Source organism: Orussus abietinus, unplaced genomic scaffold (assembly GCF_000612105.2).
Source record: "Orussus abietinus isolate OABI.00-Male unplaced genomic scaffold, Oabi_2.0 scaffold11, whole genome shotgun sequence".
Taxonomy (NCBI): Eukaryota; Metazoa; Arthropoda; class Insecta; order Hymenoptera; family Orussidae; genus Orussus; species Orussus abietinus.
In genome coordinates this window covers 2,124,701-2,135,482 of record NW_019396016.1, presented here as the reverse complement: position 1 = coordinate 2,135,482, position 10,782 = coordinate 2,124,701, and the positions used below count along the sequence as shown (strand labels likewise).

General features: G+C 44.3%; 2 protein-coding genes across 3 annotated transcripts; both read right to left on the bottom strand.

Moving 5' to 3' along the window:
* Nucleotides 1–681: 681 nt before the first annotated feature.
* LOC105704156 (leucine-zipper-like transcriptional regulator 1) lies at nt 682–3,933 on the bottom strand. 2 transcript variants are annotated; one of them, XM_012433151.1, is made up of 11 exons: nt 3,823–3,933; nt 3,605–3,730; nt 3,210–3,518; nt 3,001–3,115; nt 2,753–2,919; nt 2,494–2,695; nt 2,041–2,400; nt 1,540–1,963; nt 1,278–1,456; nt 910–1,194; nt 697–816 (listed from the first exon to the last, which is right to left on the bottom strand). In XM_012433151.1, exons 2-11 carry the CDS (start codon nt 3,718–3,720, stop codon nt 697–699), a joined length of 2,277 nt encoding a protein of 758 aa, XP_012288574.1. In that variant the 5' UTR covers nt 3,721–3,730; nt 3,823–3,933. The 2 variants fall into 2 exon arrangements, with proteins under 2 accessions (XP_012288573.1, XP_012288574.1); XM_012433150.2 differs by having other exon boundaries at nt 682–816; nt 3,605–3,933.
* A 462-nt stretch (nt 3,934–4,395) lies between these two features.
* LOC105704087 (axonemal 84 kDa protein) lies at nt 4,396–10,723 on the bottom strand. The gene is made up of 16 exons (XM_012432988.1): nt 10,635–10,723; nt 10,127–10,147; nt 9,871–9,977; nt 9,027–9,213; nt 8,827–8,967; nt 8,598–8,672; nt 8,328–8,527; nt 7,820–7,992; nt 6,985–7,254; nt 6,747–6,908; nt 6,522–6,675; nt 6,176–6,455; nt 5,629–5,724; nt 5,181–5,402; nt 4,965–5,072; nt 4,396–4,846 (listed from the first exon to the last, which is right to left on the bottom strand). Exons 1-16 carry the CDS (start codon nt 10,656–10,658, stop codon nt 4,706–4,708), a joined length of 2,361 nt encoding a protein of 786 aa, XP_012288411.1. The 5' UTR covers nt 10,659–10,723; the 3' UTR covers nt 4,396–4,705.
* Between the last annotated feature and the right edge of the window lie 59 nt (nt 10,724–10,782).

The window sequence follows — 10,782 nt, the reverse complement described above, 5'->3', positions numbered from 1 at the left end:
GTCGCGACGTATCTTCGTCGGAAGGTCCCATCTTCCGATCTTTCCGAGTATTCCATTCGGCGCTTTCGCCGGAAATCGTATTTAAAGTCAGAGAGTCCGCGATCTCAGGTTTTCGTAATGAATTCGAGCGGGAAGATGAGGTTTCGTAGAAAGTTGGATCTGGAATCTCGCGCTCTCCCTCCGAAGGGTTCCGACTTCTGCATCGGAGAAATACGAGACGGTACGCGTTGTATATCCACGAAACAAAGTCCTCGGGCACGTGGGTATCTCATTAACGGTCTAAAGACAGCCTTACTTCCGGGTAACCGAAGAGTGCAATTAAAGGGCCTCCCACTCTTCGACGATAGACAGATTATATGCTCTCTCTCCGTTTGCATAATTCGGCTCGACGCAGGGTAGAAGCCTTATGTCGGCCCGGCCGACCGCAGACCCGCGATACGGCTCCGCGTGCAAACGAGGAGAACGCGGAGAAGGGGCAAAACTTCTTACGAGAAGCCTTACTTTGCGTCCGGAAAATATGGTTACGCGTCTAAAGCATTTCCGCGAAGCGACGAAACTATCCGGGCGCCGGTACAGGATAAAAGGAAATTTCAAACTTACCCGGAGTCGCAGGATAGTCGAGGAGGCGAGGCGCACGTGCTTGGACGTAAACGGTATCGGAATCGAGACGGAGACCGAGGTGAAGGTGGAAATTCGTCAACAGTCGCTCGTCATGTCCTGGCACATTCGAGCCTCGCTGCGTTCATCGGCGAGCTCCTCGAGAATGTCCAACAAAAGCTCCCGACTCAGCTGCTTCAACCGGGGCAAACGAGCCACCTGTTGAACCGGCAAACGCACGACGTATCTGGTTTTAGAAATCGGAGGACGGGGTAGGGAAAAGAAAATAGAAAATGGGTACACGGTGCACACCTCGGTAAAGTGATGGACGATGAGGTTCAGGGCGTACTTCTTCATGTCGCTAGCCTGCATTCGATCCGCCGCCTCCAGGATCTGAATGACGTTCTCAAAAGTAACGTTCATTTCGAGATTTTGCTTGCAGAAGGCCTGAAGACGGTTATTGGTAAAGCCGTAGAAAACGGGCGCGGTGAACAGATAGAGCGAGTCTTCCGGTGGCATCGCTACGTCCGCGTAATAAATGTAACGTAGCAACGAGTCGAAGGACTCCGACGACGGGATCATCTCACCGATTTGAATCTGTATAAATACCAAGTTTCGTTGATTAAAAGTAACTAATGGTAATCGATAGAGTTTATACGGGCATAGAAATCGCGACATACGTTTACCGTGTTGTTCTCTGGCATAAACGAGCGAAACATGCCCTCGAAATATGTGCATCTAGCGGCCAAAACGGCTTTGTGTGCAGGTATCGGTGCACCATCCAGCATCAGCGTTATGTCACAGAAATCATGTCCGATGCTCTTTAAAAAGACTTCCATATCCTGTTCTAGACTGGTGCCTGGGTATAAAGGGGCCGTAATTAGTACAGGCGTCTTTTACATTTAAAGGATAACGATGGAGAGGTAATGACGATAACGTTACCAGTGGACTCGTACTGCTTGGAGAAGTTCCTAGGCTGAGGCATCTGCCGCCTCCTGATAATCTCTACCATTAGAGCCCGATCCAACGACTCAAATTCTTGACTCATCACGATCTGATTATAATTACTGTCCTTCACCACGAAGCTTAGGCAAAACTCTTTGATGAAGTAAAGCTTTAGTTGCGCAGCATTATGCAAAGCCTCTAAAACATTTGCATGACTTATCGTAGCTTCCAGGTAGTGCACGCACAGTTGCTCTAGACGTTTCATGTTAAATTGTACGGCCAAACGATAGACATCCATTACCAGCAGGACGATTCGATTGCTTAAAGGATCTTCGGTTCGTTTCGTTGGGTCGATACGATCCGTGTAAATGTAATTTAAGACCATCTCGAAGGCCTCTGGTACTGCATCCGTTAATTTCACCTATAATAACGATGGACGGTGATCTTATAATAATGTTTATTCGGGATTACTTTGTGTCCATTTTTTTCTCTACCTACCTCTAATATCGGCATATCTTTCATCGGAATATCCACGTTTCCGCACACTTCTCTGAGATGTTTCTCCCGTCGTTCCCTAGCCTCTCGTATCCTAGCTCGCAGAAACTGCGAACGTGCCGCTACCATTGCTATATGTGCCGGAATCTTTGTTTCGCTTTCACCGACAACGAATTCAACGTCGCAAAACAAGCGACTGTTCAATAATTTACCAAAGTCATCGTGAAGTGTACATTTCGGGTATGATGAAAATTGAAAGCGGTATGTTTCCCCAGAGCGAACATTATTATCTATGGTTCCACCGAAAATGAACATTGCGTCTCCGATTACTGCTGCTGCATGAAAAAGACGTCCCGATGGGACCTAAGAGATAGATCAATTTTTTTTTTTTTATAGTATCATGAAAAATATATAGATCATGTTATTCCATATTCAACAACGCTGTCCAATATTTACCTGGCTGTCGGCTGATGGCAATACGACGTTCCAAGTTTGAGTATCAAGATCATAGCAATGCAAGTCATTGGGAAGCGTTGAATCAGCTGCACCTCCAAAAACATACAAATGCCGGTCAAAACTGACCATTGTATGGCCATAGCGTCGTGCAGGCGGAGGAGGAGCACCACGTAGAATATGCTCCGTTGAAATCCGGGTCCATCTGTAAAAGGATACGAGTACTGTCCCATTGTAGATATTAATACAAATTTAACTGTACCTCTTCTCACGGAAATGAAACTGAAATAGACTATTTGTGATTTTTGCTCCACTCTGTCCACTAAATACGAACATCGACTCGCGAGCCACTGCTACCGGGAAATTACAACAAGTCGGTGGGCAGTCACCGGACTGAGTGATCTCTTCCCATACTCTCGGGTCGCTTGGCTGTACGAGTAAGCAAAGAACAATGTATAAATACATTTTGTTACCCTTTATGTATTATTATTTTATCTCTATACTTTCTACCAGTAAGGAAATCGTCCACATGTCATTTAATCTGGCATTTCCATCGTAACCAGCAAATATCCAGAGTTTATTATCGTAAACAGCTGCTCCATGTGCGGATCTTGCAACTGGAGTTCTGAAATGGTAAATTGATGCATTTCATTGGGCAATCGATATTTGACCAATGTTCTACACGTGAGCGATCGTTGGTGAGAAATCTCTATGCTTACTTTCCAACAAATTTCCACTCCGTCCATTGAGTAGTTTGAAATCGGTACTCGAAAAGATCATTTTTATTGGTGAGATTAGAGTTAGAATGTATGTCTCCTGTATACCCGCCAAACACAAACATTGAGGCATCGTGAACGACAGCGGAGTGGTGGTAGCGCGGAGCAGGAGGTGTTCCAGTCGCGAAAGCACGCCCCCAAGACTTTTCTTTAACGTCAAATCGAAGTAAGTCGTTCAGCATTTTTTTTCCATTATCACCACCAAAAACATATATCGCATCTTTGTATGCCACGACCGTGTGCTTGCTGCGCCTGTGAAACAGAATTCAACGCGTTTCCAATTAATCAAAGGATTACTCAATGAAAATACTAAGACTCCGAGGATCGTAAATTCTTACCTAGCTCCAACAAATACATCACATTCTGGCATCTGCTGCCAACAATGCACGGTCTCAAAAGGACCGAAGTCAAGTGTCAAACACTCCGCCGTTGTCATGTTTTCCATTCTCTTCATTCCTTCACACCTAAAAAAATATTAACGTACCCATTTCAAAAAATCAATCGTGACAAAAGTGTCAATGAAATCGTAACAAATTGCAATAATAAATAAGCCAACGTTTCCCTGCTTATTGTACTCAAAGGAAGAGTCGCGAGAAAAGTTAAATTTTATATCTCGGACTGATAAACCCTTCATTCGGACCCCCCTAACATGACCTCGCTCTTTGTAACTTATCGTAGCTCCATTCATAAAATCATGGACCGTAAATTCGGAAATCGGTAGAGACGCGCAGTCAGAGATGAGTTGGAAGTTTGCTTGCGGGCAGGGTCGCGCGATCGCGTCCTGTACTGCCCTCTGGTGGAGAATGCGGATGGCTAATGCACTTTCCACCTGTTACCCCTCAGTCCCCTGGCCCAGGTGAATTTTTTTCGCACCTGCCATTCCTGCAGCTCGACAAGGAAGATTCTTCCCATCGGATAGATCTATCAAACGAGGGGCTGCGATTTTTTGCACGCGAGATACAGGATTTGAAGCTTTTTTAAGGGGTCCATGACATTTTCTCACCAATTCAAATAACGATTTTTCAGAAAGGAAACCCAACGATGAGCATGCACATGTGTACATACTATCGACTGGTAGCGCCCCTCGATACAGGGTTTAATAAAACTGATCCACCATATGCTTCGTCTTTATAATGTATTACCATCTGTCGGTTACCGCTTCCATCTCTCATGTCCGAATTTATAGTTACCTGCAATATTAATCATTTCATCAAGATCCAATAAAGTTAATAGACCATAGGATGATGAGAAGGAAACGGTATTTGTAGACATGTAGGATTTTACATACAACAAGAAATGATATAAATATACTCTCTATAAAATTGACACTGCACGCCTTAACAATACCTGTCGTAATTATTTCACAATAATAGACTATTCGGTACGAACTAGACAGGTGCGATAACATAGTCTCGAGGAGAGGTAGACTGTCAAAGTTGTTACGATGACATGCTAATGACATTAGTAGATTCGAGTAACTTTGTGACAGTAGTCGCCAGCTTGAACGGCACCTTCCTCATTAGAGTGTGACTCTTGATTCCAGAATTATTTTTAGCCAAATGGTACAAGTCCCCATAAAACTGCAATTACATGTCATAGAATCATAGTAAAGTGCACGTGATATAGAATTTACAAGTTCTGTGAATTGGATACCTCCATTTGTGTAATTACAACAGAATGTAGTTCAATTAGACGAACCTTTTTGCCCATAAGCTCCATCGGCTTGTCGGAGAATTCTGGACTGAACTCGGTGCATTCAAGTGCAACCGTTTGAAGCGGCGATGCCATTATGATTAAATTTGGTTGCTACGAAATGAAGCAACTATTCGTCATTAAATCCGATTGAGCCGACTCAATAATGGGGAAGGAAGGCAAGTTTTAGAGTAGTTAATTCAGACGAGGACGTTGCCTTACATCATTGGGAACGATTCCGTGTAGTTCTCTCATTTGAATGATAATTTCCCTAGGGGATCGGGTGACGTTCCATCGAGACCATGCGAACATGAATGTGGTGCAAAGCAGACCGATGCACGTCTGTAAGTGTTTCTCAGCAACCGGGTGTTTTATTGGAAGCCCCTTGACGTAACTATGCGCGTCTTGTTCCGGAAACAGGTCGCAGCCGCATTCTCGCATCTTCTGCACGGGCACAAAGAGAGAAATATTTATAAACGATAAAAGAAACTGTTGATCAGAGGGCAAGCGAATACAATTTTGTCGCTGAAATGACAAGAATTCTCAAGCAAGGTCAGCGAGAAGATACTCCTTCCGCGAACGGTACAAAACTGTCGAAAGACGAATTCTCAGTCATCTACTTTAAGATTTCATCGATCGATATCGGCGTCCTTGTACGGAAGAAACGTACTCGTATGAGAAATGGTAGTCTCATGGATTGGCCAATCACATCCTGCAGAGCGGTAGGGGTGCCGCCAGTCAAGGAATGCAAACACACCGTGTCTTCCTGAATAATTAAAAACAATATTGAGCAACGTTGTATGTACGTACGTACTTCGGGGGTCGATTCTGTAACTCGAATTGAGTGAAAACGCTAATAGTGAACACTTTTGACTCTCTCTAACCTCCGTTACGGTAAAAATGTGAGATATTTCGGGTGAGACTTCTCGACCAGGAACTCTGGGTCGAATGAAGAGATACGAGAGAGATGAACGATAAATAGGGGGGAGGGCTAGAGATATTCAGCGACGTTTAGATGATTCAGATTCATTACGGGTTGATACAGTCTACCGAGCCACCTCGGACAGAGTTCTTTCAGACTAGAGATTTCACGTATTCATTCGAAGGATACAGAATCGGGTAAGGAAACTCACGTGAGATGACAGTGCGAGAGGTGAACACTCTCGCCAAAGGAATCAGGCGTCTATTTAAATATTTAAGTAGGTAATACTTCTTACTCTGACAATAAAATCAGCCTGAACAACCGCCGCGACAATTGTTAAAATTACGCCTCCGAACTTTTTGTCTTCAGGTTTCAACTCCCAACTTTGGAAGGGAAGATTTACAAACTTGAAGCCCGCCAATCCGTGTGGACCCAGCCTTCCAGTTCTGAAGGAGAGAATTTGTTTCTCCTCGTTGTACTTGATGTCGTGTACATCTTGAGTAGACCAGATTTTTCTTTCCGGCACCCAATGGGCAACCAAGGGTGGCTCGAACCAAAGTACAAAATCGGGGAGCCTGGAAACGTTATCGTTGGCCCTCGATCTCCTTCGAAAAACGCAGAGAAGGAGCTGATCGACTTACTTTAAGGTTACCAAAGTAAGGGCCTCCATTGCAGCTTCTAATGCTTTTAATTCCGCTTCTATAACTTCCGGTGTCCTTTCAGAATCCGGAGCTGGTGGAGGGGCTTTGTATGGTTTCGAGAATAGCACATATTTCAACTCTTTCGGGATCTGCACTGCAAATTCGGAAGGTCGAATGTCGGTGGCCAACATTCGGAAATGGATTATAGAAATTATTTCTTCTTACGGGTAGTAAGGAAGATGTTTCTCCTCATGTCTTTTGGTTGAGGTGGCTGATAGACGAGATCGATGCGGAAAACCCCCCCCAAAATCATGTACTTCCGCAAATTGATTTCCGTCTTCTCGCATCGGGTGAAGAGCAGTTTTCTCACTTCTTTCCTCACCTCATCTGGAAGAGCGTTTGACATCTACTTAAATGAAACACATGCGTTTTTTGAACAAAAGATGACAAAAATACGGCGTGCCTTCTCTAAGTAAAATGATCTCGTCCGGTGTTGGCAGATACGGAAGAGGTTCTGGTTCCGGTTCCGGTTCGGTTTTCTTTTTTTCCTTTTTCCCCTTCGCTTTCTTGTCGGCTTTTGATGCCGTCATCGACGGTGGATTTTCCAATTTCTCTAGAATGGCTTTCTTCTCCTCCAGCCTCAGACGGCGACCCTCGACTTGATCCTCCTTTATTCGCAGCTTCGTTTGGTATTCCTCCTCGCAGTAGGATAGAATATCTAAATTGGAAAAGGCTAACGATTCAAAAGTAATTTCTCTCATCGGAGCATCGTATAATTAATTTCGTCTAAAGCGAAGGAAAAAAAAAATCGATTGCCGTGGATGAGGAATGTCGAGCTAAGAATTCGCATACACTACATTTGGACGCTTGCTCGCGACTCTAAAAAATCGTTAGAAGGTATTGATAAAAGATTTTATAGCGTGTTTTGCATCGTTGCTCGGAAAAGACGTGCTTTGTTTCTTTGAATAGTAATATAAGCGGGGCATGCCAATTACAGTATTTCAAGGTGTCAGTTGCTGTCTTGCAGTTGCCAACTGCTATAAACTGCATTCCCCCTTTCTCTCTCTCTCTCAAACTCTACTCCCAAACGAAGACAAGACGTTCGGTACATTAAACCCGTTGCAAAAAAAAAAGTGCATTCTTCTAGAAGCGCATGTGTGCATCATTCGCACTCAAGTACTTTTAACTACATTAAAAAAAAAAGAAAAAAGGCAGATGCGCACAGTCATTTGGTACTATTTTTTTTTGATATCAAAGCGGCGTCTCATTTCTATCGGCTACATGGAGTCGTAAATTACCCATGTTCATTTGATATTCGCTTGGAATCTTCGGCTTGTAGAAAGACATAGCTCGGTCGGAATAATGATCGAACATGACCCACATGCCTCTAATCGCCATGCAGTAGCAATCGATGTCCAGAGGCATCTTTACAGTGAGCTTCAACTCCTCGAACGTCACCTCGACAGGTTTCCTGCGGAAAATCGAATGCGGCCTTGTTGGAGTCTTGCTAAGAGCGAACGCTAAGCGAGAGACGTATTCCCAGTTGTAAATAACTTAGAGGCAATTGAAACCGGTCGATCGAGGGTACATCAAATTATTATTCCACAGTAAGTGATCGTTGAAGTGAAGGAGGGAGAGAGAGAAACCTGTACCCCGGTGCACCTCGCCATCAGTTTTCGCACCGCAGGTTCTCCTGTTTGCCTCGAAATTGCCGAGATCATCATTTTCGTCCGCTCGATGCCAGTAGGCATTTAATTTGCGGAAATTATTCCGGAAGCGGCATTGCAGTTTTCTGTACGCACGCACCTGTCCTTCTCGGCGATTTGCTTTACGCTTATCGGTAGCCTTATCAAGGCCCATACGCAGCAGGTCATCTCGTGGGTCTGCTCGATGTACCTAGCGTTCTTTAGGTCCTCCCTCACCATGTTTCTTTCGATTCTGCGCAGGAGCGAGAAGGCTGCCATGTCCAAGCAGGATTCCAGAGTGTCCCTAAACGTTTGCCTGATCTGCACCAAAATGAAGGGATTAATCGTCTGATTAATAATAATTCATTGACAGCCGTGGGTGTGTATGCACCTTCTTAAACTCCTCTCCTTTTTGCGGCGACTCCGCAGCCAGAAAGTCGATGACATTCTGCAGTTTCTCTAGTAACTAAAAAGATGGTTGTTATCGAAAAAACTTGCGAGATTCCTCGGGAACCGGAGGCTATATTGCAGTCACGTTTCTCGTGCGGTCAAGCTTGCTTAATCGCACTTTATTGCCAGGTACAATATCTACGATCGGATCGAATTAACGAGTAACTCACGTAGACGACTTCTTTGCATTTCTTAGTAACATCTTTCATATCGGGCTCCTCGTCCTCGAGCGACCAAAGAAATAAGTACGTATTCAAGTCCGACAGCGTTTTCGGATTCGGTAAACCGTCGCACGTCATGTACTGGTCCCACTGAAGGAAAATGTGACTAATAATATTAAATGTACTTGGTTAAGCGCTCCGACACTTACGTCCTGCTTCTCTCGGTCCTCCTTGGAGTACTCTTTGAAGGCCTTGTTATTTTTGAAAATTTTCATCAGCGATTTCTGCAGCTGTTCCCTCCGCATTTTTGCTCGCTCCTCGTCGAATATCGCTTCTTTCTCGGCGTTTATTCTTTCCATGCGAATCTCTTCGTGCATGTCCTTTATCATCTGGAGCCTGCAGAGAACATCATTCTGTACGCTCACTTCACTGATTGCGAATTAATTTATTCTAGGCAGAATATATTGAATAAAAATGGACGTCATATAAATCGCGAGTCGATAATTTGAATACTTTCATATACCGTTCTTGGTCACGTCTGGCTCTTTCTTTGCTTTTCTCGGCGAAGCCGCTGAAGAACGTGATCGTGCTTAAGGGATCCTGGATCATGATTATACGACTTGTTTTGAAAGTTAAATGAAAAAATTCGCCGCGATTTCGCTTTCGAGGTATTTAATTATATGTTGCGAAACCACTGCCGCATTTATCGTTCCAGACCTCTCGATTCTGCCTGGCTGAGTGCTAAGGGACGACTGACGGGTGGTGAAATTAGCACCTCTCCCAGGGAGGGTAGAAGTGGGTGCGTAATGAGGAGGGGCTAAACTACAGCTGGGTAAAAGCTTGCGAAATCGATCTTAAATGCTTCCCCACATTCCAGATTTATCGCCTCGGACAAGGATAATTAACGGAGAAATTAATTCTAAGCACCTGCTTGGAGCTATTCGAGACATTTTACAGGACCTAAAATGTCATCGATACCGCGTCTATCGATTGGAGGATCAATCGTTAAATTCATCCTCATTCGTAGCCGAAGCACGGGTACGTTTACGTTACCTGAGTCTCTCGGCTTCAGCAGCCGCTGCTGCGGCGCGTGCTTTTTCAAGGGCCATTTTCTCCTTCTTCTTGAGCTTTTTCCCCTTCTTTCCCGACTCCGGTAAGGCCTAGATTAATTATAAAACAAAGAACTAGAATTTCGACAAATTTAAAGAAGCATCTCGAGGTAATGTATTGTAAATAATAAATAGCCTTTATGTTTAATGGAAGGAGAAGGGTTATACTGGTTCTAGCAAGTATAGCATTGTATATTAACCTCTGTTTCCCACTGCTGCAGCTGAAACAAAGACGAATTTCAAATTGGCATATATTCATAAGATTAATGAGCCCCAAGGCTCCCGGTCTCGTTGTAAAGGGTAATCGAGGCCAACACATGTAATGAATAAAATCTAGTCTGATTATGAAGGGACCGGCACTTGGTTAATTACATCCCGGCCAGCGGATAACGCGTTGAAACAATTTTTATGCAATTTTCAGAGATAAGCAGGAAAGTAGTTTGCTTAAATTTGCACCGGTAGATACGAGCGGGGCTTACTACGAGCTCAAACTAACTTCCAGAAACTATCGATCAGCCTTTACCGCGAAAGCAAGTTCCCCGACTTTACGGCGAAGCTCAATCTCTCAGCTGACGGAAACGAAGTGACCGAAACCGAATTAAACCGGAAAATAATCGGTGACCTCAGTCGAGTGATCTTTGCTTATCACGCGCGACGTTTACTCGAAATTTATCAGGAAGTGGAGATAAATTCGGAAATAGTGTATACAAGCTGAGAAGCTCGAGGGGGCATCGAAACTTTCGGAGGTGTCCATTTATACTGGACATCGGTGTCTTCTTCGTATTCATCGTAGAAAGAGTCGGAAGCGGAGCCTTCTTCGCTGATTTCGTCCAGTCCCACCAATTCCCTCTTCTTC